This window comes from Rhinatrema bivittatum, chromosome 1 (assembly GCF_901001135.1).
Source record: "Rhinatrema bivittatum chromosome 1, aRhiBiv1.1, whole genome shotgun sequence".
In the NCBI taxonomy this organism is placed as follows: domain Eukaryota; kingdom Metazoa; phylum Chordata; class Amphibia; order Gymnophiona; family Rhinatrematidae; genus Rhinatrema; species Rhinatrema bivittatum.
This window is the reverse complement of record NC_042615.1, coordinates 523,480,072-523,508,003: the sequence shown is the minus strand read 5'-3', so window position 1 is coordinate 523,508,003 and position 27,932 is coordinate 523,480,072. Positions and strand designations below refer to the sequence as shown.

Below are 27,932 nucleotides of genomic sequence, written 5' to 3'. Positions count from 1 at the left end.
TTTGCTTTTTTGACTGCTACTGCACACCGAGCCAAGAATTTCAATGCATTGTCCACAACAACTCCAAGATCCTTTTTCTGGTTGGTGATTCCTAATACAGGGGAATCTAATGTTGTGTACCTATAGTTGAGATTGATTTTCCTAGACGCATCACTTTGCATTTGTCCACATTAAAAACTTTATCTGCCCATTTACATGCCCAGGTCCCCCAGTCTGGCAAGGTTCTTCTAAAGTTCCACACAGTCCACTTGCGTTTTAACAATTTTGAAAACCCAAATATCTCACTTGTAGCTCCCTGTTCCAGATCAGTTATGTAAATGTTAAACAGCACCGGTCCCAGTACAAATCTCTGGGGTGGTCCACTATTCACCTTTCTCCAGTGGGAATACTGAACACTTAGTCCAATTCTCTGTTTCCTATCTTTTAACCAGTTTTCACCCAATAGTAGGTCATTGTCTCCTATCACATTACCTCTTCATTTTCTGAGGAGTTTCTCATGAGGGACTCTGTCAAAAAATCCCAATACACACTGTATTCACTGGCTTACCCTTACACCTTCAAAAATTTTAATAGATGAGTAAAGCAACTCTTCCCTTTGCTAAATCCATGTAGGTTCTTCCCCATTAAGTCATGTCTATTCACATGTCAGTAATTCTGTTCTTAAGAATAACTTCTACTATTTTGCCCAGCACTAACATCAAGCTCACTGGCCAATAGATTCCTGGATCATCCCTGGAGCCCTTTTTAAAATTGGCATTACATTTGCTACACTCCAGTCTTCAGGTGTAGCAGTTGATTTTAATGGTAGGTTACAGATTGCTAGTAACAGGTCTGCAATTTCACATTGGAGTTCTTTTAGAACTCTGGGTGAATATCATCTGGTCCTGGAAATTTAATAGTTTGTTAGGTTTCTTTAATATATCTTCCAGGTTCCATGTTATCTTCTTCAGTTCCTCCAAATCATTTCTTTCAAAGATAATTTCCAATTTGGGTATCTCCCCAACTTCTTTCTCAGGACAGATTGAAGCAAAGAACTAATTTAGTTTTTCTGCTGTGGCCCTGTCCTCACCGAGTACCACTTTTATCCCCTTGTCATCTAGTGGTCCAACTGACTCCCTCACAGACTTTTGCTTTTGATGTACTTGAAAAATGTTTTATTATTTTTGTCTCTATGGAAAATTGTTTCTCAAATTGTTTTTTAGCCTGCTTTATTAATATTTTATATCTAACTTGCCAGTACTTATGTTCTTTCCTATTCTTCTCATTAGGATCTGCCTTCCTTTTTTTTTTTTTAAAGATACCTTTTTTGTCTTTAGCATTTTTCATCTTGCCATTCAACCATGCTGACACTCATTTGGTCTACCTTTGATCTTTTTTAATGTGTGGAATACATTTTATCTGGATTTCCAAGATTGTATTTTTAAACAATCCCCATATCTCATGCAAATTTGTAATCCTCCAAACTACTCTTTTTAGTTATTTTCTAATTTCCTTATGTTATCATAGTTTCCCTTTTTAAAGTTAAAGTCTACTATAGTAGTTTTAATATCCACACCAGATGCAGGCTGAGCTCCAAAGTCTCAATGCATGGATCAGATGATGGTGCAGGGAAGAAGGTTTTAGATTTGCTGGGAACATTTTGGGGAAGAATGAGCCTGATGCAATGGGATGGGCTCCAACCTTAGCCAGAGTGGAACCAAGCTGTTAGCATTAACATTTAAAAAGAAGATAGAGCAGCTTTTTTTTTTTGGGAGGAGGGTATTCTGTTGAGTATTGTTTATTAAATAGATGGGTATATGCACAGCTACTTTTTGGACACTTGTTTCTCATTTACTACATGCTGCCTGGTTAACCATTGCACTCTATTGGAAATCTACACCACGATGAACATTGTATCTATGGAAAAGACCGTCTACATGCTCAGGGAGAACACAGAAAGATACAAACAATTTAACAGTGATCAGTAAGCCTTCGCGATGACCAATAATTTCCCCCAGGTTGGGGAAGAATGCCTCTACCCAACTATGCATTGTTTTATTGTTATTTTATCACACTTGTCCTGAATTTTTTTGTGCTTATATTGTATGCATACCTGTGTGTATTGGTTTATTGTTCCTTTAAAATAATGAGTAATTTAACAAAATTTGCAGAGGACACAAAATTATTCAAGTTTGTTATAAAAAGCAGCAGACTGTGAGGAACTGAAGTAGGGGCAACTGAATAGCAGATGAAATTTAATGTGGAAAAGTGCAAAGTGAGGCACATAGGGAAAAATAATCCTAATTACAGGTATGCAATGTTCAGTTTTGTACTGAGAGTCACCACACAGGAAAAGGACTTTGGAGTCCTTGTGGACAATATGTTGAAATCATCGGCTTGGTGCATGACGGCGGTAAAAAAAAACCCCCAAATAGAATGTTAGGAATGATCTAAAAAGGAATGGAGAATAAATGGAAAATACCATTTTGCCTCTGAATCAAATGACCACACCATAAATATAATGTGCAATTGTGGACATCACACCTCAAGAAAGAGTTAGTGGAACTAGAAAAGGTGTAGAGGAAGGTGACAAAAATGATAAAGGCAATGGAATATCTCCCATAGTGAGAGGCTATGCAGGCTAGGGTTCTTCACCTTGGAAATGAAACAACTGAGAGGGAATTGATAGAAGTTTATAAAACCATGAGTGGGCTGGAATGGGTAAATGAAGGATGATTATTTACCTCAAATAATATTTAAACAAGGGGAACTCCATTAAATTAACAGCCAACAGATTCAAAACAAATAGTAGAAAGTGCTTTATCATTCAGCATAAAATCAAGCTGTGGAATCTGTTGCCAGAGGACATGATGAAGGTGACTAGTATAGTGGACTTCAAAAAAGGTCTGGACAAGTTCCTGAAGGAAATGTCCATAACACATTACTAGCCAGGTAGACTAAAGAAACACCCCCACTCATGATCCAGGAAACTACAGACCAGTGAGTCTGACGTCTGTGTCAGGCAGAATGGTGTAAACTATCATAAAGTACAAAATTGTCGAACATATAGATAGCATAGTTTAATGGGACAAAGCCAACATAGATTTAGTCAAGGGAAATCTTGCCTCACCAATCTGCTATGTCTTTTGAGGGCATAAATAAACATGTGGCTAAAGGTGAGCCAATTGATACAGTGTCTCTTGATTTCCAGAAAGCATTTGAGACTTCTTGGGAAATTAATAAGTCATGGGCTAGGGGGCAGTATCTTGCTGTAGATTGCCAACTGGTTAAAAGATAGAAAAAACAGAGAGTAGGGCTAAATGGTAAATTTTCCCAGTGGAGAAAGGAGAATAGTGGAGTGCCCCAGGGATCTGTTCTGGGACTACTGCTTTTTAGTATATTTATAAATGACCTGGAAATGGGAACAAAAAGTGAGATGAGTAAATTTGCTGATGATACAAAATTATTCAAAGTTCTTAAACCACAAGAGGACTGTAAAAACTTGCAAGAGAACCTTGCAAAACTGGGAGTGCAAATGAAATTTAATGTTGACAAGTGCAAAGTGATACACTTAGGGAAGAGTAACCCAAATTATGTATTTATTTATTTATGAACTTTTATTTACCGACGTTCGTAAAAACACATCACACCGGTTTACAGTGAACTGAAAAGAACGGATTATAGCTACACGATGCAAGGTTCTTCATTAGGAGTCACCATTCAGGAAAAGGAGTCATCATTGATAGTACGTTGAAATCTTTTCCACAATGTGCAGTAGTAGCCAAGAAAGCAAATAGAATGCTAGACATTATTAGGAAAGGAATGGAGAATAAACAGACAATATCATAATTCCTCTGTATCGCTCCATGGTGCGACCTTATCTTGAGTATTTTGTGCAATTTTGGTCCCATCTCAAAGAAGAAATAGCAGAATTAGTAAAGGTACAGAGAAGAGCAACCAAAATGATAAAAAGGATAGAACGATTCTCCTATGAGGAAAAGCTAAAAGATTAGCATTCTTCAGCTTGAAGAAGAGACGGATGAGGGGAGATATGGTAGAAGTCTATAAAATGATGAGTGGAGTAGAACGACTAAACATTAATTGGTTGTTTACTCTTTCAAAGAGCACAAAGACTAGGAGACAGACAATGAAGTTGCTAGGTGATACATTTAGAACTAATAAGAGAAACTAGTTTTTAATTCAATGCATAATTAAGCTCTGGAATTCGTTACCAGACAATAGAAATATAGAAACGTGATGGCAAAAAAAGTCTGCCCATTCAATTAGTTTAGCAATATAATTCTCATCACTTCCTTAGATCCCTTGTATTTATCCCATGCATTCTTGAATTCAGATAACTGTTTTTGTCTCCACCACTTCCACTGAGAGGCTGTTCCACTTATCCATCACCCTTTCTGTAAAGAAATATTTCCTAAAATTACTACCCCCTGTCAACCTCATCTCATGACCCCTCAATTCTACAGCCTCCTTTCCATTGAAAAAGTATCACCTCCCGTGCATGCCCATCTTTGAGCTATTTGGATGTCCTTATCATAACTCCCCTATCTTGCCTTTCCTCTAGGGTATACATGTTTTGATCTTTAAGTCTATCTCCATATGCTTTAGAAGAAAAACCACTGACCATTTCAGTAGCCACCCTCTGGACCGACTCCATTTTACAGCTGAGGCTATTAGAGGTAGATCTTAAAAACATACGCGCATGCGTATCTAATAAAATCCGGGGTCGGCACGCGCAAGGCTGCGCAAAATCGGCAGCCTGTACGCGCCGAGCCGCGCAGCCTATCTCTGTTCCCTCCAAGGCCGCTCTGAAATCAGAGCAGCCTCGGAGGGAACTTTCCTTCCGCGTCCCCCCACCTTCCCCTATCTACCCCACCCCCCAGCCCCACCTAAATCCCCCCCTACATTTTGTTGTGCAAGTTACGCCTGCTGGAAGCAGGCGTAACATGCTTGCGCCACCTCAGCATCCCCTGGCACAGGCCGCAGTGCCGGGGGACTCGGGACCGCCCTCCCGGCCCGCCCCCGAACCATCACCACGCCCCTGGACCCACCCGGCCCGCCCCCTGACCCCTGACATGCCCCTGACACGCCCCCTCCCGCCCCTTTTACGAAGCCCCGGGACTTACGCGCGTCCCGGGGCTTTGCGCTTGCTGGTGGCCTATGCAAAATAGGTGCGCCGGCGCGCGTAAATCCAGCAGGATTTACGCGCACAGGGCTTTTAAAATCTAGCCCTTAGTGTAGCTGTGTTAAAAAAAAAAAAAAAAAAGGTTTGCACAGTTTCCTGGAGGAAAATTTCATAAACCATTATTAAGGTGCAGAAATCCACTTCTTATCCCTGGGATAAGCAGCATGGGATCTATCGCCTCCCCCTTGGGATCCTGTCAGGTACTTGTGATCTGGATTGGCCACTGTTGAAAACAGGATACTGAGCTTGGACTTTTGGTCTGACCCAGTATGGCAAATCTTATGTATTTATGTACTAATTATTGCTGTCCATAGGAGTAAGAAACAGGACTTGGATCTACTTTATGATGTCTTCCAGTGACTTGCAAATTGGAGTGGCGACAGGATACTGAACTCAATGGACCGGTCTGACCCAGTATGTCAATTCTTTTATTCTTATGTATTATATTAAATTTGATTGCATTATGTTTAATTCTGTTTATTATCAAGTATCCAATATCATTCCTTTTGCACACCACATCCAATGTAAATGTTTTACATAAAATTATGCAAATCTTACATTCCATATAGATCTTAGTGTTTTCCTCTCCCTTTCTACCCAACTGATTGGTTAACCATCATGAGCAACATAGCCGTCCTATAACTTAGACACAACATTATATCACATTTCGCCAGGACATCTAACTTTCACAAATCATTGTCCACCAAACTTCTAATTCTAGGTGACAGACACAGCATAATGTATAATTGAAAATGTCCAAAAATCCCATTTTCTTTTTTTGTTCAACATATTTAACTGCATGTTTTTCCATCATCAACAGTTGATGTAAAACTGTTATGAAACCCTGCCCGCGGGTCCCCCAGCGAGCAAGTACTGCTTATCCCATGCTGCATGCTTCTCCAACGCGACACGGACGCCACCGTAGGGCCTTCACCATGCAGCTGGAGCCGCGGACTTTGTTGCTCTCTCGCGGCCCGGAGGCCGCCCCTGTGTCCTGCCTTCACCGCGGCCGGAGCCGCGGACCTTCTTGCCTTCCTAATGCGGCCAGAGTCACCGCCGACGTATTTGCATCTTCGCGGCTGGAGGACGCAAAAGCCTCGGTCTTTCCTGGCAGCTGGAGCCGCCCTCGAGGCTGCCTGCAGCGGCTGGAGCCACTGCCGTCATCGGGCCTGCTCCTCAGGCCCAGCCCTGCACCTCTGATGCTGAACATCGGTGCAGGCCGCTGTCCGCAGTCCTGCACAGCTCTTCCTGCTCCCTCTAGGCGCGTGGCCGCGCCTCTCTTCTGTATTTAAAGGGCCAGACACAGGAAGTGTGCTGGCCCCACCTCTGATTGGTTGATAAAACAAGGAGGTAGGTGATCTAAAAAAGCCGTGGGGGAAATGCACATAAAATAGATGCCTAAAAATGTCCGCTGGAAACTTTATTCAGGAGACTTACATTGCATTGGACCTGTAAGTCTCCTGAATAAAGTTTCCAACGGACATTTTTAGGCATCTATTTTATGTGCATTTCCCCCACCTCTGATTGGACTTCCTGCTTCAGCCCTATAAAAGGGCTGCTCCATCATTCAGTCTTCGCCTTGCATCGGAGTTACTTCACTCTGGAGGCTCCTGCCTGCCAGAGCTCCGTCAGGTCTTCTTTGTGGAGCTCCTCTTCATTTTGTTTCATCTCGTCATGTCAAGTCATGTTCGTGCCTGAGGTCCCTGTCCAGGTGTCCTGTTGTCTCGTCATAGATCTTCTGCTTCCTGATGTTCCAGGTTCCTTGGTGTCCTGCTCCTGTGTCCCTGTGCTCTTGAGCCTTCCGTACTGCCAGCTGTTAGATCTCAAGGTGACGCTGCTTCATCTTGGGAGATGCCGGCAGTGGACTCCGGTCCCTGCGCTCCTGAGTTTCATGTCCTGCCAGCCGTTGGTGGAGCTTCGGACGACATTGGCTCCGTCGTTGGAGTTCTGCTTCGACTGGATCCTTTCCCGCGCTCGTCCTGTTCTCAGCGTGGTCCGTGACCAGCCTCCTCGGGCTGTGTAGGGCACGCAGTGGGACAGGGTGGTCCGTGACCAGTCCCGCGGGTGGACTGTGTAGAGCGCCCTGAGAGACAGTGCCAATGTCCTTCCGCCCGATCTCTCGTCTCGTCTGGACTTCGTCAAGTTTCTCGTCTCATCCCGGATGCCGTTGCATCAGTCTTGGTATCATGTCGACGTCTTGTTCCTGATGTCTTCGCATCGTCCCTGGTCTGGGATGCCGTCGCATCGACCATTGGTCCGTGATGTCTTCGCATCAACCCCAGTCTTCGTCTGTGATGCCGTTGCATCAACCCCAGTCTTCATTTGTGATGCCATCGCATCAATCCAAGTCTGTCATGTCTTCGTGTCAAGGTCCATCTGCCCTCGACCTCAGGCCAGGCCTGCTGCTCCATGCCGATCCAAGCAGCAGGTCCGAAAGGGCTCAGAATGGTCAGAGGACCATTCATATTCCAACATCATCTTGTTGTTGGCCTTGGGAGCTTGCAGGCCTGGCAGAGGGTAAGACCGTCTGCCATAGTGGAACACGCTGTCAACCCTCGGTTCGGTCCTGGATCCGTCTGGGGTCGGGCCGAGGCCTATGGGCACACAAAAACACCCCGTTTCGTTACAAAAACATTTCTCCATTGCGTTAGATAAGGAGGGGAAATTTGCTCTCCAATTCAGCAGTATTGACTTTTTAGCTAATATAAAAGCCTTGTTAAAGCACAATTTCTAAAACTTAGTAACTCTTAGTCTTGACATGTCAGCAAATAAAACAAAATCAACATTGAAGGTATAACATGACCTAACAAGTTCCCCAAGTATCCCAAAATCCTTCCTCAAAAACACTGACTCACCTCACAAGACCAAAATACATGCCCCAAAGAACCCTTTTCTTTCTCACATTTCATACAAACATCTGTAGTTGCAATAGACGCCTTAAATACTCTACTTTATGAAATAAAATCTCAACAAAAATTTGAATTGCGTTTCTTTTAATTGAACGTGATCCAAGGCTTGTTTAATCATTGTTAAAGGAAGACTGATATGCTTGTGTGTTTAACGTTGAGCTCACTTCAGTTTGTCATTTATATATCAAAGTCCCCATTCTTCAGTCGAATTGATATGCAGTAAAGTGATATAACTTAAGACCTGGCTGTTCACTCAAGTCTTTCCCTAACATCACAAACATCTTTAGATACCCAATCTAATCATAGCTAATTTGATACCCCATAAATGTCAATTGTAACCCTACCATGTTATGTTATGTTACTCAGCAGACACTATAACGAATGCTAATGTACCTTGTTGATATGTTCTCAATTTCTGTATTTCTAATTCCTACTTATAACCTCCACATTCTTCGTTCCTCTTCTTTAACTGATTAGTTTTTGGTTAATCAAGCTCTATTTGATGTAATCTACCTCGTTCGATGTAAACCGATGCAATATGACTTGTGCCATGAACGTCGGTATAAAAAAGAATTTAAATAAATAAAATAAATAAATATACAACACAAAACTGTGTGAAGAGCTTGACTTTCTATGTTCAACATAGCTTTTACGTTCTTAGTCCTATGTCCCTGGAGGTCTGTCCTACTAGTGAGAAGATGGAGTGTTGAACTTGAAGATAGGCATAAAAATGCATTTTATCCATCGAGTATGAGTTCTTGAAAGGATAATACTTGACCCTCCATTCCCAAGAGATGATATATTGAAAAAATACCCTTCCCCTATCACAACTGAAACCCCCAGATTGTTATTGCCATTTAAAGGCAAATAAGAAGAAACTACGGGACTCACTTGTAAACAAGAGCCATCTCCAAGTTTTAACTACTGGTTGATTCAAACCAACCTGTCTAATGGTGGGTCTAATCTGAGAGGGTAAAGCATGTAATACATGGGCAATTGCAAAGATCTGACCAACATTTGTTCTACTTCTACAGGGGTATAATAAAAAGAGTTATAAAGTCAGTCCCCAAGATGTCTCACGTTACAGGTCTTGATTGCATTATGACTAAGTAGCTCCACCACATTCACCCCTTTCATAAGGTCCTGTGTTCCACTGAGAACTGCATTTAAAGTAGTTCTCTCCTCTCGTTAATTCCAGGACCAGCTGTTCCATAAAGCAATTGTTAATGGCATCTAGGAACTTTATCTCCCTAGCACATTCTGATGAGACATTTACGTAATTGACATCTATCATCATTACTGTGTTGCTAATTTTATTTCCCTAATTTCTGTTAGCATTTCACAGTCTGTTTCCTCATCCTAGCTAAGTGGGTGGTAACCCCAACTGCTATACTCTTTCCCATCACACATGGAATTTCTATCCATAAGGATCAAGAGTACAGTTTGTTTCCTGTAGAACTTTTATCTTGCTTGACTCTATGCCATCCGGCCACCAATTAGGTCTGCCCTGTTACTCTGATACAGTTTGTACTAGTGGTGTGTGGTCAGGGACCTTCAAGGAATTAAGTGAATCCCCAGCTCTGACCAATTTCCTTTATTTAATTTTTTTTCTTTGCATTTTTTTTTTCAAGTTGGGCAGGGATAAACCAAAACCCTGACCAGGCCGATGCTGTATTCAACCGCCACTTCCTTATCCTCACAGCCGACAGCAGGAGTTGCATATAAGTGAATTTCATCTCCTGCTGCCGGGGCCAATCTCGCAGCTTATCGCAAGACTGGCTCCACAGCAGCAAGAATTTACATTGCATCCATGCAACTGCTACAGTCCATGCCACAAAGAACCTGTGATCTGGCAGGCCACCACCATGGAGTCCATCCTGCGGTGGATGAAGAAGTCAGGAGATCCTGCAACCTGGCAACCAACAGTGGAGCCCATTGGTGATTAAAGACGAGTCCTGGCAAGCCACTGGGGGGTTGAATAAGAGAACCTGTGACCTGGCAGCATGGTGAAGAGAGGGGGAGGCCCTGAACCTGTATGAGTGAGTGAGAGAGAGCATAAGTGTATCTTAGAGTGAGCAAGCCACTGAATGTGAGAGAGTGCCTGTGTGTATGTGTGCACAGAGAAACCACAAAATGTGAGAGTAGTTAGTATGTGAGAGTGCCTGTGTGTCCAGAGCCACTGAATGTGAAAGAGTGCCTGTATGTATCTCCACTGGCTCCCTATAAAATATAGAATTCTCTATAAATCTTGTTCTATCATTCACAAATCCATCTACAAATCCTCCCCCCTCGACCTCAGATTCCCTTTACAATTATTTTCATCTTCCCGTCCGATGAGAGCTGCCCAAAAAGGCTCTCTTAAAACACCTCCAATCAAAGCATTCTCAAATAAAAGAGCCTTCTCTACAGTCGGCCCGAATCATTGGAACTCTCTCCCGTCAGAACTTAGACTTGAACATTGTCCAATTACTTTCAAGAAAAGACTAAAGACTTGGCTCTTCACCCTAGCCTATGCCTAATACAGACGTAATCATTCCTACATACCTGTTGCACAACCATAGACTTAATCTCATAATATTCTAGTCTCATTTAATCGCCTGTTACATGTATTGACTACCAATTTATACTAACTCTCAGGTCGATACAGTAACGTGCGGTTAAAGATTCCCCGTCTGTAACGTGCTGGGAGCGCACAATACAGACGAGTAAGGTCATCCAGCAATACAGTCTCCAGTTTCACGCGTCCTTAGCGCTTTGTAAAATAGACACATAACCCTTTCCCCACCCAGCATGTAAATGAACGAAAAAGCTGTATAATGAAGGAATTAGCTATTCCCCTTCGATACTGTAACGGGCGCTGATATTATCTCCTTAGGAACCCGCTGTTTTGCCGCGGCCTTAACGTGCTAGTTTACCGCCTCCCCCTAGTAGGAGTTAGGACTGTGAGTCTAGTAACAAATCCATCGACACCGCTTAAGATACTCAAAAACAATAAAACAATAAGCCTGGCACCCTCCTTGATGTAGTACGTCCCGGATGCCCCCCCCCCCCTCCCCAGCGCGCCCGCCACTACCCCTTTCATCAGCTGCATCCACCCATTATGCCCCTCACGGGCATGTCCCGCTTCACAGAGCGCTCCCACTCAAATCCGTTCATGGGTATATACCCTTTCGCCCCCCTCACAGCACCATGCTACCACTGCGAACCGGCAGTCCCGTGAGGCCTACAAAAAAAAATAAAATCCCCGGCTCCCGCACCCCCGCACTGGCCCGCTGACTCTACCCCCCTCCTCCCGATCGGGCGGGTAGGCGGCGGCGAAAAGCAAAAAAAACCAAAATCAATTTTTTTTTTTCAAAAAGCGACATCACACAATGCATAAAATAATTTCTCCAGCCTTAAAGCGACAATTTTGTTTTTTTCCAAAAGCGACTTACTTTTCTGAAGCCATCAGGAACACGATCTTAGCTCCTCCGGACGAAGATGAAGATGGCCGCCTGCACGGGGAAAGCGTGCAATTGGCCGCTGAAGACGTGACGTCACGACGTTTGGCGTCACGAGATGTGACGTCACGTCTTCAGCGGCCAATTGCACGCTTTCCCCCGTGCAGGCGGCCATCTTCGTCTTGAGCTACGATCGTGATGGCTTCAGAAAAGTAAGTTACTTTTGCGACTTAGTGAAGAGAACTGTGCGTGCGGGGAGGAAGGGTGCGCCTGACACTGCCGCACTGTTTCTACCGCGGCCTTACTGTATCGACCCGTCTGTTACTTAAGGATTTTAAGTCATTACGAATTTATTGTTTTTATCCCAGTTCTTATCTCCTGTTCTTTGTAAGACTCTCGTCAGTCATTTCAACTGTTGTCTGTAAACCGAAGTGCTTAGTGATTTTATCTCTAGAACCTCGGTATATAAAAAATGTTAAATAAAAAAAAAAAAAAAAATGTATGTGTGTACAGAGAAACCACAAAATGAGAGCGTAGTTAGTATGTGAGAGTGCCTGTGTGTCCAGAGCCACTGAATGTGAGAGAGTGCCAATATCTCTATGTGTGTGTGTGTGTGTGTGTGTGCGCGCACAGAGAGCCACTGAATGTGAAAAGTGTGTGAGCATGTCTGTGTGTGAGCGAAAAAACCACTGAATGTGAAAGAGTTCCAGTGTCTGTTTGTGCGTGTGTGTGTGTTTGTGTGCACGTACAGAGCCACTGAATGTTGCCTGGGTGGGTGAGGGAGAGACAGCCACTAAATGTGAGAGAATGACCAAATATGTGTGTGTGGGGGGGGGGGGGGAGGGGAGGGGGTAGAGAGAGCCACTGAGTGTAAGAGTGTCTTTTTTCTGTGAGAGAGTACATGGATAGTTAGAAGCCAAAATGTAAGAGAGTGCCTTTTTGTAATTGAGGGAAAGACACTGAATGTGATAGTGTTCTGTGTGAGGGAGAGAGCCACAGAATGTGAAAGTACCTAAGTATGTGTATGTTTGTGTGGACAGAGCCGCTGAATGTAAGAGAGTGCCTGAGTATGTGCATATGTGGGAGAGAGTGCCACGGAGTGTGAGAGTGCCTGGGGAGTGGGATGAGAGAGCCATTGAGTACGAGAAAGTAATTGGGTGGGTGTGTGGGAGGGAGAGAGAGCCACTGAGTGTGAGGGTGAGTATGTGGGAGGGAGAGAGAGCCACTGAGTGTGAAAGAATGCCTTTTTTTGTGTGAGAGATTGCCTGTGTGCGTAAGAGCCAGAGTGTAAGAGAGTGTCTGTGTGTGAAGGAGAGATTGACACCAAGTAAGAAGGGGAGAGAGCTACTGATTGTGAGCATGCCTTTGTGTGTATGTGTGTGAAGAAGAGAGAACCAGTGATTGTGCCTTTGTATGTATGAGGGACAGAGGGTCACTGAGTGTGAGAGAGTTCCTTTGTATGTGCATATGTATGTATGTATGTATGTATATGTGTGTGTGTGTGTGTGTATGTGTATATTCTAGGGTACAAACCAGTGGTGTTTACAATATAGTAAACCTCCCATACCAAAACAGCACTACTGCCAGACTCAAACAGTAAAAACCTTGGGGTAAATACTCAGCTGCTAAGCAGCTAGTTAAGTTAGCCAGATACCATATATCTGGCTTACTGTAACTTAGGGTATATTCATTGATGCGGCTGCGCCGCTGAATATCCCAGTTAAGTTAGCCGGATATGGGTATCTGACTAACTGAACTAGCCGCTTAGCAGCTGAGTATTTACCCCAAGGTTTTTACTGTTTGAGTCTGGCAGTAGTGCTGTTTTGGTATGGGAGGTTTACTATATTGTAAACACCACTGGTTTGTACCCTAGAATATACACATACACACACACACACACACATATACAAACATACATATGTATACATACATATATATATACATACATACATATACCCTAAGTCACATACACTGTAACTTAGGGTGTATTCATTGATGCGGCTGTGCCGCTGAATATCCCAGTTAAGTTAGCCGGATATGGGTATCTGGCTAACTTAACTAGCCGCTTAGCGGCAGAATATTTACCCCAAGGTTTTTACTATTTGCTGTTAGTGCTGTTTTGGTACGGGAGGTTTACTATATTGTAATTGTTTATTCATGGCTTTCTGAGGGCCAAGCCTACTCCCAAAGCATATTACAAAAAGCTTAATGCCATATGGGTTCCAACTGTCTTTTGTATGTTGGGGGAAGGGGACAGAGGGAGCGAGACTGCTGAAGGGTTGGGGAGGGCGTGTGGGAGGGTAGAGGGAATGGGATTGTTGGTGACTTGGGAGTTGGGGGGGTGGAATAGAAAGGGGCTGAGGGAGTGAGAATGAATCCCCTACTAAAAATGTCACCGCCCGCCACTGGTTTGTATCCTAGAATATCCAATGTCTCATTGCTTATCCTCTTTCCACCAGGTCTCCGAGATGCCTATTATGTCTATATCTTAATTTAGTGCCATACATTCTAACTTTCTAATCTTATTTTTTAGACTTCTGGCATTTGCTTACAACTAAAAGTGTATTTTTTTTTTATTTCTATTCACAGCCTACTTATTATTAGCTGTCGATAAATATAATTTGGAATAATTTGTATTTGTCTGATCTGTATTTAAATCACTTGAGCCACCTCAACCTTCATCATAACCTCTCTATTGGGATATCCCAACTTCCCCATTTTGACAATTTCCTTAGAAAATCTCTCTCTCTGAACCATGTGCTCTGGAGCGATTGTCGACTTTCCCTAATGACCAAGTATAAAAGCTGCTATATCTGCTTTATAAAGATTCAGTTAGACAAAAATAATATCTTTATCAATTAATATATAGTTAAACGAGTTGACAATATGAAACACACATAAAAGGTAAAAGAAAGCTCCCCCCCCCACAAAAAAAAATAAAAATATCTCAGTCTACTTGTCCAAATTCATTGTCCCCTTAAGCTCGCTGTGAAACCATATATTGATTTTGAAATAAATAATCCAAGAGCGCAAGAGTTCAGCCATGAGAGAGTGCATCCCAGTGAGAGGTCAGCTGTGGGGTAATGCGTCCCTGTAGGAGAGTGTGAAAGCTGGGCCATGAGGCAACGCCCCCAGCATGAGAATGTGAGAGGTCAGCGGTGGAAAGGTCTGCTCTTACCTTAACGATGAGAGCTCGGAGCGTGGCAAAGCAATGACATAGGTAAGTGGTGCTCTGGTTACTGCTCAGGGAGTGCACAAGGACCTTCAAGACTCCTCCCAGCAGACTGTCTTTGCAGTCCCCAGAAGAATTACTCTGTAAAATACAGAAGAGTAACTGTAATTCCACAGATTACACCACCGAGTCCGACCCACCCTGATGGCCAGACGGATAGAAGATTCATCCCAACCTTGCTACACAGATGCCGATCACTGAGATACTCGAAGAATAGTGACTGAGAATGGCAAAATGTACATTTTTCAGTTGCAAATGTATTTGCGACTGGACTGTAAAAAAAAAAAAAAATCACCCATTTTTATCTTCAACAAGTTTTAACAGGCATGACTGGAATTTGGTAAAATTCACCAAAAGCATCAGTGGTCTGTAAATAGTTTGTAAAATTACGTGGCAAAATTCACCCTCTCTGTCTGCTGCATCCAAAATTAAATCAGTTAACTAAACAATATAGCAAAACGTCCTCTTGAAAACAGACGCTTTCCCACAAAAAAGCTTAGATTGCAAGTTTTATTTTTGATGTAATTTCTTTGCACATTTGGAAGCATTTTCTGACTGCCCTGGCGAACCACTTTCCGAGGGGAAGTGAAAGCTGGCCGAAGCATCATGGCCGAGACTGCCCTATGGCCTAGCTCCTCCTCTTCCTCAGGCCGGGTTGAGCACAGAGCATCACGGAGGTAGCACAATCACTCCCCACGTGGAGGAAAAGAACTCATCACAGAGCAGGAAAAAGAACATTTTTGGTCACACAGCATCTTACACCTTATTCTATAGTCTAGCGTTTTGTTAGATGATTGTAGTTGGAAACTGCTAGAAGTCTGAAAGAAGGGATCTAAATGATGGTGGAAGGTGGAGAGAAGGAGGCGGAATCTCAGTCAGTGGCAAGTGAAAGTCAAAGATGTCTCTTCAGCTTTGGAAGTTCATAGGGTTTGCCTCAGAGCACAAACAATTGTCCTCCTTCGCAAATATTTGGAACGGGTTTATGAAGTATGTTTGTCTAGGGCAGGAGTGCAGTTATGTATTTAACATACACGAGTTTTAGGCAGAAAAATGTTTATGAGCTGCAGATCTGACTTTATGTTTTCCTCTTCCTACATGTGATGTGCTGGTGCATTTATTGCCGTTTACAGACCCTCAAACTTTCTCCTGCTACATGGTACATAATGGATGGACACAGAACAAGACAGTTTTTTTTTCAAGCTGTATTCAGCTCTGATCCCCCATCAGAGAAAAGCCACCAGTCAGAAACTAGCCCTAGGGAACAAGCTGCTAGCTTGGGATCCATTTTCACATTTTGTGTTTATATAAGTTACTTTACCTGAGCAGTTAGTATACACCGTGAGGTCGATATTCAAAGGGATCTGCCAGCTAAATCAAAACCTCAGAAAACTGACCAGGCTAACCGGCTATTCTGGCCCCCTATATTTCACTAGTCAGCTAAATTTAGCCAGTCAAATTCTGGGTGAGCCTGGGGCCAGGGTTAGGGCAGGGAGAGAAAGTTAGGTAGCTCGCACCAAGTTTCAGTGCTAGACGCCTAACTTGGCCAACCAAGTCTAGGCACTGCTAGATCAGACCTAAACCTGGCCAGCCAACTCCCCACCCTCATGTACAAATTATTTTTTAAAGCTACCTGCAACCCTATTCACATCCCTTCTGATGGTCTTCTTTTTTCTTTTTTTAAATGAGCCCAGCAGCCCCATCCTTCCAGCCCTCCCAATGTAAAAATGAGCTATGTCACCCGGTCATAACCTCCCCCAATCCTTCTTCCTCTTAGAAATAAAAAAAAATAAAAGCAACAAGCTCAGGGGGATGCCAGGAATCTTCTGATTTCCTCCTGTCCAAACTAGTGAATTAGGTGAATTTCTTACCTGCTCAGTAGGTTTTTTGAGCAAGTACCTCCTAATGTTTTGTGTTGTGATTAGGGAGACTGGACAGGAAGAATCTAGATGATCTGTGCAGGGACAGAATAGCCCCCCACCGGACAGTGAACCACTGAGCTCTAATTCATAGCCTAACTTCACAAGGCACAAAGAAGTCTGAGCCACACACATCTGTGGGTTCAGGACTGCTTGAACAAAGAAACCTCTCCCGGGTGCACGATGCAATATGTAAATGAGGGGGTCGCGCTGCCAAGGAGGCGCTAGGGACAAATGTACGCCCCTAGCGCCTCCTTGGCAGCGGGCGCCCAGGAAAGGTGGCTGTGAGCGGGTTAGGAAAACGGATGCTCAATTCTTTCGAGCGTAAAATTTAAATACAATTTTTTTTAACCTTTTGGTTCCTCCAATTTAACATCGACAGGATATTAAGTCAGAGGATGTACATAAAAGCAATATTTTCTGCTTTTCTGTACAGTTTTTTGGGCTGCTCAGAAATTAACGCCAGATGTGTGTGGCTCAGATTTCTTTGTGCATGTGATGAGCGCTATTAGTTTTACGCAGGGGGAGTTGGATGCGTGTTTTGGATGTGCTAATCCTCTTATAGAATAAGGGGCTGTGGGCGCGCATTCAAATCGTGCATCCAACCACGGGTTAAACAGTGCGCTCGGCTGAGTGCACTGTTTTGCATCTGTCTCATTTTTAGCTGGCATGCTAAACCAGCTCTTGACAGGTGAATACACTCAATTTTTTTGCACACTTGCTAAACTGTAGTGTTTATAACACACGCATAATTAGTGTGCATTCCATCATAACAAGTGTCCATCGTCACGTTACTTCCATCCGAGTGCTACAAAACATGTGGCTGCTACTCAAAACAGTGCAAATATGCTAAACTGAGTATGCATGTGGATGGCCAGACTGGATGGGCCATATGGTCTTTATATACCATTATGTTGTATGTTTCTATGATCAGTCCTCTTTTCCTCATGGTTCCTCCTCCTTTCTTTAACTTAGTTAGAAGAAAACCTGACACATGGTTGTCAATGCTGGAAGGAGAAGCAAGAGAGAAACTGGATCCCAGAAGTGGAGGTTTAAGGATAGCTGAGAGGTCCAGGACAGGGAAAAATAGATGTCTGCATGGATTGTGTTGCGTCTTGGGAGATGTTAGGGATGCAAGAACTCCCAAAATCACGCACATCCTGTGACTGCACTGGAGGTACAGGGCATATCAGAGGAGGAAGGGGAAAGCCCAGAGGAACAGCAACCAGAGGCTGAATTAACCACTCAGAAGGTAGGTGCATGACCATGCCTACGGCTGTATTGTTTTACTCTAGAGGAAAACCACCAAATTCTGGTGCTGGTACTGGAAAATTCTTTGGGAGAGACTCTACAAGAAAATTCCTGGTAATAAAAGGATTATTATTGGACATGAATAGCATCTGATCTCAGCAGCTGCAGTTACTCCAGCACTACAAAATATGTTGAACCTTGATACCAGGACAGGCAAAAGGGTATCTGAAAATATTCCACAAAGATCCATGGCTGCATTGTCCTCCTCCCTCACTCTCATTATCCTGTCTTCCTCCTCTTCTAGCTCTCTCGCTCTTTTCTTGTTTCCTCCTCTGTTCCTCTCCTAATCTCTTTCCCATATCTCTAATAATTCTTTCTGTTGTAGCATCCACATCACCTCCATTCTGAACCCACAATGAATACAGGTAGCCGAGAGCTAAAAAGTAAACACCTGGTCTGAGATTAAATGCTAAACAGCCCATGGAAGAGAGCATACGACACTATTTACTGCGCAGTGTTAAATCCTAATTTGCATCTCATGAACTTCATGTGCATGCACATACACGAGAAAATTAGTGTCTGCATGTTATGCCTTGCCAGACCCTCTAGCAATTAGCACGCTATTTAGTGTGTGTGCTAAGCTTTAGTACATAGGCTGCACTATGAACATAACTTTAATAAATGGTAATATTAAATATCCAAGATGCAATTTTAGGGCTCGCTTTTAAAAAGCATTTAGATGCTTAAAATTGGGTTTTACCCGTGCAAATTGCATTTTACCCGTGTAAGTGGGCTTTTGAAAATTGCTACAGTATATGTCATTGAATTGTCCATAGGATATTCATGTGTAAGTGCACTTTCGTGCGTAAATGGCTTTTTAAAATTGTTGCAATAGTATATCTTACATTTACACGTATAAAGCCTTTTACAATTACCTCCACAGGTTTTTTTAAAAATATTATTAAAAATGAATAAGCAAAAGTTCATATGGCCGAAGAATGCATCTCCTGCTCATTGTGAGAGCCATAATTGCTAAGAACTTACTTTCTAGCTTTTATCCAGGTGCCCAAGGGTCTGCACATGCCATGGGAGTACCCCTATATTGGTGCTGTGTGTCCAGGCAGGGAATGGTTTCAGCTCCTAGAATGGCCCCCAATGACATACAATGAAAGAAGCTTACTATACGTGCAGCTTCTTACCTGAATAATCATTTCTAGTGAATCGAGAACGATTAGATTTGCTTCAGTAGCCAAATTTCCACTCATCAGAGTCTCCTGATCAATCTCTGCTTTTGTTCTATAAAAAACAAGCATTAGTTAATATCTCACTAATTAAAACAACATGAAAGGTTAGTTTTTAGGGAGACAATCCAGTATTTAGGCCTGCATTTGAACAGCTGCAAACACCTAAATTAGAAAGTGCTTCAAATAACTTTTAAGAAAAAGGTATCTGTTTGAGTTGGATGAACATCTTTTGAAAGTCTAATATCACATAGTCTTCTGCAACCAAAAAGAAAAGTTTTTATGACTGCCACTATTACAAAACTGGTTCAACATGGACAAAAAATAGCCACGTGCATTCAATAGGTTCATTGAGCATAAAAAAAATAATATCCAAGTCCGAATCAGCACTAAGCATGTCACAGTCTTGGTATCAAATGGCAGTTGGTTGTTCAGGTGTATTTTATAATTAATGAAAGCACCCATTGGTTTTGGTTGTTTTTTTTGTCCATCGCCATGTTTGTGCAGCTCTCTACATCCACAGATTTGCATCAGTTTTGGTAATATAAACTAACAGGGAAGAGGAAATCAAAACAAGTCTATTCATGTTCATAAAATGCCCGACTCACGCCGAGTTTCGCCCTCTTACAATGGGGCTGCATCAGGGGTTCAGCTTTATCATTTTAAATTTCTGAGTGTCTGGGATGAAAATTCTATTTGTGCATCAAATGGTCTCTGGCAGATAATATTATCCTGTGCCGCAGTACTATTAGAAAAACCAACGTACTCCAAAGAATTTGGTGCGCTGAAGATATTTAATCTTGTAGCGGCATCAACCTCTGTCTATTTCCGATTGGATCAAAGATTTTTGTCTTTCTCTAAATCAAGAATCCAGATCGGACATTTGGCCAACCTAAATGTTATGCACTTTGAAGTGTCTGAAAGGTGGAATATAAATCAAGGAAATAAATAAATAAATAGATAAATAAATATTTGCTATGAGTCTATGGACTTGTAATGCCATTTTCACTAGCAAAAATAATATGACAAATCCATATCAGTAGAGAAGGCACAGCCAGGGCTGACTCAGCCTGACCAGCCAATCTCTCAGCTCTGTTCTGGGGATTTTGCTCCTATGTATATGCTAGTAAACTGTGCGCTGTGCTTGATTTCTTTTGCTGGGTCTTTATTGCATTTTGTTTGTAGTTAAAATTTAGGGTGTCCCATTGTTCTCATTCTGGGCCTGCCACACCAGTTAGTTTTTTACATCACTGTCAAGGTGTGCCAGGAATCCCTTTCCAGGCTGTGCGTACACATGCTCTGTCTGAGGCCATGCTTTGTAAATGGGATGTGAAAACTATGACGTCTAAGAATTCCATGCTTGGGCCTCATTTCACTCGAGAATGACCTAAGAGGATCCCTCAGCTCCTCCACTTTATAGTGACGGGCCTCAGATGCACACATGAAACAAAGTCAGGCATATATTTCCAGAATCAGGTCACACGGCTGAAGCGGTAGTTGGGAACGAGATGCTGCTCTCAAGTAGATGAGGGGACTTTTCTTAATCTACTACAACGATATTCTGAATTATCAGAAGCACTCACTTATCCAGCCGCTCGTTAGCCTGACGCCACTGCGTCTGCTCTTTCCGCCACCTCAGGTTTTCACTGAGCCCAGGGAACCGATCATTCCCTATGAGTATTAAAGGAAAAAAATGCATTTCATTGTAATAAGGGTAAAATACTATATATTATGTATCAGCGTCATCCTTCACCTGAAAAAAGATCATCAGCAGGATTTTTCTCTTATACCGCATCCTAGAGTCAGGCACCATATCCTGGTGCAGTGCTCAATGTGTTACAAATGTTACTTTTTTATTTCTCCAAATTATATAGATTCACAAGTAAACCATAATAAATCATAAATCAAGCTGAGAAAGAAAAAAACAAAAAACAAAGGAAAACTTGCATCAACTGAGAAAAATAAATAGCAAGATTGTGACCAGCCCACTTAATCAGAGGGGAACAAGAAACACAAAAGAAACAAAGATAGTAAAGAAACAGGAATGTTATCCCAATAACTCTAATATCTTAATTCATAACCCCATTACTTCAAATACCCTTGAGCTAAGAAAAAACCATCATGAAACTTTATCCCTCAAAAATGTTTCCAACTGAGAAGGGTCAAAAAAGGTGCACTTACTCTCTTGCAAATTAACTGAACACCACATGTTACTTATTGATAAAAAGCAAAATTTTCATACTCCCCACAGAGCTAGCAGTTCTTACGGTTTGTTTGTGAAAATATGGCAGGGGGCACACAATGCAGGTACAAAAGAAATCTCCGTGTGTACAATCTAACTCTGCCCCCCTGTAACCCTGCACGATTGGGGGAGAGAGAGAGAGCAATCATTTGATTATTGCTCCCATCAAATATCAATCAATCATAAAATACTTTGCCATAATTAGCTACCATTGCTGCTCCCTCTCCCAGTTACTGGGCCACTACAGAGTGTGGAAGAGAGAGAAAGTACGGCAGCCGATTCATTCACAGCACCTCTGCAGACTTTCAAACAGTCTTCCCTATGAAAAAAGCACGAGGCCTTACACCCTTACAGCCAGAAGAGACTGGAAAATGCCACTGTTCATTTTAATTCTGCATACTGGGCGCTACTGAAATTGGAAAGACATGAACTGAAAGGCCTTTTTTTTTTTTTTTTTCTAAATGTTGCTGTTGTTGCCTTATGGACATCCTTTAATCAAACATTTCCCAGCAGGGTGTGCAAGCGTACCTGCTGGTGTCCTGCAGCGCCTCATCATCTCCCCACGGGCTCCTTCGCCTCTCAGCAGAGCTTCTTCTAAACGAGCCTTCACGTCTCTCGACTTCTGCAGCACCAGCGTGCTGACTTTGTCCGAGGCCTGCTTGCCCTACACAGAAATAACAAGAGGCTGGATTTATCAGGGGTTTCTTCTGCAGGACAGGATATCAGACAGGCCCCAGGGTGACCTGGTGACAAATCTGGGGGGAAGGGGGGGTTTAGAATGAACTAGCATCTCACCGGATGGCAGGTGGCATGCTGACAGGTAACACGCAAGACTGGTGGCTTTCAGCAAATAACTAAAAGCAATACATGATTCCCCCCCCTTGGCGCAAACTGTAAGGCAGAGAGCATTGATGCTGGGTCATTGATCTTACCCTGTACTCAAAACAGGAGATGCAGATGTAGAGGAGGTCCAGTATCTTGCTGAGCTGTAGAGGAGCCAGGTCTGCCAACCACTTCTGAATAAGATTTTGGTCAGCATTCTTTAGGATCCACAGCAGACAGATCAGCAAGCTGCGGGAGGTCTCCGGAGTCAGCATGCTGTACTGTTTATAGGGCTGCAAAGGCAGGACACAAACACGCTTCATGAGAAATACACGAGAATTCCCCACAGTACGTTCTTGCCTTTCTCTTCGGTATTTACGATGTGCTTCGATTTCTTTAACATTTAAAGCCACTTTTCCAGTGATACTCATGATCAAGGTGGATAACAGATTTCTAAAACCCACCCACACGCAGGTTACAGAAAATAAAAACTCTCATACAACCCCAGACCATATCCATAGTATATAATACCATTTTCATATGCATATTAAGACAATGCAATAATATTGTAGAGAGAGAAGAAACAATTCAGTTTAAAAAAAGAAAAAAATTAACATGGTTCAAAACGGGACACAAATACACACATATCATAACCCAGAGAATCAAATATCTCTAGAATCTATGGCTAAGAGCATTCCAGTCACCCTGGAGATACTCTTCTTGCAGACAACTCTCCTCCTTTGTTAGAGACATTGATCTGTACTGATAATACAGGGAAGTATAACAATCAGATAAGTCTCTTGCTTTAACAATGGTGTTTATTCATCTCCTTCTTCAGGAAAACCAAATCATCAGTATAAAACTCTAATTATGACAACTGCTCGAATAGCCAGATCTTGAGTTTATTGTGAAATGAAAAATAGTTAAGTTCATATCTTAATTCTAGGGCAAGACATGCCATAGCCAAGGTGCCCTACCAGAAAGCAATCTCTCATTCTAGTCACCTGGAGGCTCATATTTAAACAGTTTGTCCAGATAAGTTCCAAAGTTAGTTAGATAAACTGCAAGATTTGAAAATCCCTCCGATTTTGTTGCCCCTGACTTATCCAGCTAAGTAGTTGGTCAGCTAAAACCTTAGCCAGATAAGTTAGGGATGGTCTGGAGGCAGATTCCAGGGCAGAGCAAAGTCACCTGCAAACTTAGGCCGAGTCACTAAGCCACAATGTATTTTCATAGAAGGGGGTCCCACAATCATGGGGGGATGCTGCTGTGAGAGTGGCCCCCACTCCTAAAAGTGTTAAAAAACATATTGGCTGGTCTGGACCCCCTGCTTCTCCAGGACCCCCAAACCTTTCCAAGCAGTCTCTGGTCCCTTGGTGGGGCTGGGGTGCCTTCTCGCACTTGGCCCGGTCACATGGTCAGATCAGCGCCATTTTGAAAATGGCACATATTGGGCTGGGTGCAAGGGGGTGTCCCGGACCCACCGAGAGACCAGAGACTAATTGGAAAGGTTTGGGGGCCTGGGCTCAGACCAGCCAATTTTTTTAATTCACCTTTGGGGTGGGGGGAGGGGGGTACTGAACTTCAATGAGACTATTGTTACACATTTGCTGGGGGGGTGTGGGGGCCGACGTCACACGGGCTCATTGTTCTGATTTTTTACTTTTGGGGAGATAAGGCCACCTTAAGTGGTGGCCCTGGGTTGAGTCTAGGGTCAGCACTGACCCCTGCTCATCTTCCCCATTTTGCACAAGACTTTTTTTTTTGGCCGTCTCTTAAAATGTGAGGGAGGAGCCTCGGGACCCACCTTAGGTCCCAGGCCTAATGCCTCACATTTACCGATTTTCAAATAGGTGACCACCTTCTCAGTCAGCCATGATAAAATATTTCCATCATATTGCCTATTTATGATCTTCTTTGCATGCATTTTCATTATTCGTGCAAGCAAATCACGTGCAACGAAGGTCATTGTAATGGGGGGCGGGGGGGGGGGGGGAGTGCCAGGGTGAGGACATGCAAAATATCGCATATATTGCACGATATCACAGTGATAGTGCTGTCACACGATATACAGCACACCTCCCGGTTAGCCGGATATTGCGGATATTCAGTCCTACAGCTGGCTGGATAAACTTATCCGGCTAATGTTTAGATAAACAGGTATATTCAGCAGAGCATTTGGTATAAGTCAGCCAGATATGTTTATTTGGCTAACTTAGTTGGACTCCCTGTGGGTGAATAATGCCTACTTGTAGTTATCAGCTCCAACTCTTCATCTTGCCCCGGACAATCTGGGGCATGCTATCCTTTACAGTGCCCACTCCTGACTCTACCCAGGTGAATCCAAATGCTAGGCTGTCCATACGGTGCCAACAGGAATGTGCTTCAGGTGCCAATTTCTGAAGGCACCAAAAAACTAGAACTCCCCAAGCTGTCCTCTACTTTCTGGGGACAAATCCCCCATCTCCAATCCTCTGCCTATGGGGGCTATAATCTAAAATTTGGCCCTACACATACACACACACACATATATATAATGGAAAGGATTGTACTGTGCATTGCAGGTTATCTCACTGGTATGGCAGTAAAGTCTGATAATGAACACAAGTTAAGTTATGGACCATATGAATCCACTCTCAGAAACAAACTTGTAAATTGGCTCCAGAATACTTTATGGAGTTACTGTACAGCTCTCAGGGCTCTATTTACCAAGACCTCAATTGTGGAATAGGCCAGGAGTGGTCAACTCTGGTCCTCAAGAGCCACAAACAGATCTGGTTTTCAGAATATCCACAATGAATATTCAGTAGATATATCTGCATAAGTGGAGACAGAAGAAGAAAATCTCACTACCTATTCATTTTGGATATCCTGAAAACCAGGCATGTTTGTGGCTCTTGAGGACCGGAGCTGACCACTCCAGGTGTATTCCATGTTTGAGGTCTTGGTGAATAGGACCCATAGAGTCATACAGTAACTCCAGAGCTGGCCTGGAAGTTCACAGAGTTGACCGTGGAATAGACAATCCTACTGAACAGAGCATACTCTGTTAACAAAGGTCGACATACCAGTGAGGAAAGAGTTGCGCCAGCAGGCTTCAGGAGGTTGAACTGATTTCCTGCTATGGCCAGGGCAACATTATGATTGATCGTACTTGGAGACTCTGGTTCCTCTTCTGTGCTCCGACCCTTCCCGCTCCGAGCATCTGGAACTGCAGTTTAAAAGCATTTAAAATGAAACAGTGTATTTGGTCGTAGTAAAAAAAAAAAAAAATGACAGAGGACAGGTACAAATGCTTGCTCTTTATCAAATAAAAACAGGAGCGAGGTGGCAGGGATTAGAAGGGAACCACTGTGACCGCAATCTCTGGCCTGAGCAAAGCGTCTTGCTTGTCTTCTTTCTTTTCTTACATTTAGCGTAGAGCGCCAAGTTAATAAAGTGCAGAATCAGAGCCTGATTTTATAACGTAGTGCTTAGGGCTCAGTCATAATTTTCAAAGCGGACTTATGTGGATCAAGTCAGTTTTGAAAATTAGCAGCTGCTCATGAGCCGACTCACTGCATATCCGCACACATTTATGCCTGTGTGGGAGCAGGCGCAAACGTTCCTGCAGACGTTTACGTGCATGCTTTCGATTTTAGAACGTGCAAGCGGAATTGATTTCCCCATCCTAACTCCGTCCTTCCGGGCTGCCACTTTCAAGTACACATAAAAGCACATGTGAAACTGCTTCCAGGTACACGTTTAGACATACGATTTCAGAGGCATTTTTCAAAAGGCCTATATACGCGTGTAAAATGGAGTTTTACGCGTGAATATGCTTTGGAAAATTCACTCCTTAATTTTCAGCACTTCATTTATTTGCCATTTTTTAGGGAATTATGATTCCTTCTGTCACTCAGACACATATACTGCCAGATCCCCTCTCTGTCATGAACACATATCCACAGGCAGATTTCATCTCTGTCTCTCACACACACTTCGCAAACTCTCTCTCAGATACAGCCTTTCTTACTCACTTAAAGACACACACTCTCTCTCTCACACACGCAGACAAGGCCACATCCTCTCATTCTCAGACACCAACACAAACATGCATACAAATACACAATGATACACAGACACTCAAACACACCTGTACACACCATGCTGCACACATACAAACACATGGACACATACATCAGAACACAGACACTCAAAACACCCACAAAAACACATACATGCACGTCTTCATTCCAAATAGTACCATTAAAAGTGCAAGAAAACCAATGTGTTCGCATAGGTGAGAACCGCACAATCTCTTCCCCCTCCTCTTCCAACATGAGGCCTCTTGCCTCTCTCTCTCTCTCTTCTCCCTGCCCCCTCTCTCTCTATCCCTGCCCAGTACACAGCCTCTCCTGCCCCCAAACCTCTATTCTCCCCCTCACTACTGAGCACGGGTTCCACCCCAATCCACCCTCTATAGTGCTAGCAACAGCAGCTTCCCTCTCCTCTCTCCTCCTCCAGCACCTGTTCTACTCCACCCCCAATAATGCTTGCAGCACCTCCCTTTCCTTCCCCTGAGCCCTGGAAAAGTTCCTGCTCTTTCTCCTAGGCCCATCCTACCTCATCTTCCTCACCACAGTTGCAGCAATGCTCAAAGGAATTGTGTGTGTGTATGTGTGTGTATATGTGTGTGTGTGTGTGTGTATATTTGTGTGTGTGTGTGTATGTGTGTGTGTGTATGTGTGTGTGTGTGTGGGGAGGGGTCTAGCTGGCAGCGGCAATGCTCAGGGGAGGGGTCTCTTATTGGCGACACTCTGAGGGGGCTCCAGAGCTGTAGCTAGCCTATGGTCAATGTGGTTGCGGTCACAGGCATCATCCACTAGGTGGCACCACAGCTCTCTCCTAATTGTTCCTAAAAATAAGCTGCCTCTATCATGCTGTCTTTGGGCCTGAGGAGCTGCAGCTGCCCCAGGGCTGAAGAAGATGAGTTGCTTCTCCCATTGCCCCTTCCTCCTCCCCCCTGTCTGCAGGAAGATGGCCCTGCAGTAACAACTGCTTGCCGGCACTTTTTTCTTCCTCCTCCTGCTGCCAGCTCTGTTTCTTCCTGAATGGTTTAAAAGCTTTCTGAATGTAAGAGAGAAGAGCCTACAGCACGAGGAGGCAAGGAGCACTTCTACACCTCCTGACTGCTACAGGAGAGGGGTTGGAAGGGGAGGGAGAGGAAAGGAAGAATTGAAGGTGAGGGTGAGGAAGGGAAGGTTGGAAGGTGGAATGTGAGATGTTATGTTTTAAATTAAAAACAAAAAAACCCATTTAACCAAGTCTCATGTGTTGTGTTGGGTACAGGGTGAGAGCGTACTTTTTCACTTGGCCATAGGTACCAAATTGCCTGGCTACAGCTCTGAGAGGCTCTTATTGGCGATGGCGCTCATAAGAGAGGAGGGGGCTCTCAATGATGGTGGCGGCAGTGGTACTATGGAGCTCCCGTTGGTCGCACATTCTGTTGAAATGGGTCACACATTTGAAGATTTTAAATTCTGTGTCATTAAGAAACCATACATACTCAGATGGGAACAAAAATTCATTTTTGATTTTAATACTGTTTCCCCCTTCGGACTTAATTGTGATACCGATTTGAGCGTTTATTTGTAAACAACTTGGTGTTTCAATATTCACATGTTTTACCTATTTTTTTTTTATTTATTATGATTT

The 27,932-nt window shown here is 43.3% G+C and overlaps 1 protein-coding gene across 5 annotated transcripts in view; it reads right to left on the bottom strand.

Moving 5' to 3' along the window:
- The window catches only part of DOCK8 (dedicator of cytokinesis 8), a 265,097-nt gene that overhangs the window by 41,712 nt on the left and 195,453 nt on the right, over positions 1–27,932 (bottom strand). For all 5 annotated transcript variants that reach the window (XM_029613102.1, XM_029613111.1, XM_029613120.1 and 2 more), the window contains 6 exons: positions 25,304–25,446; positions 22,346–22,528; positions 21,942–22,077; positions 20,755–20,842; positions 19,130–19,226; positions 14,710–14,844 (listed from right to left, as the gene is read on the bottom strand). In XM_029613102.1, the coding sequence (XP_029468962.1) occupies positions 14,710–14,844; positions 19,130–19,226; positions 20,755–20,842; positions 21,942–22,077; positions 22,346–22,528; positions 25,304–25,446 (782 nt within the window). The remainder of the gene's footprint in view (positions 1–14,709; positions 14,845–19,129; positions 19,227–20,754; positions 20,843–21,941; positions 22,078–22,345; positions 22,529–25,303; positions 25,447–27,932) is intronic.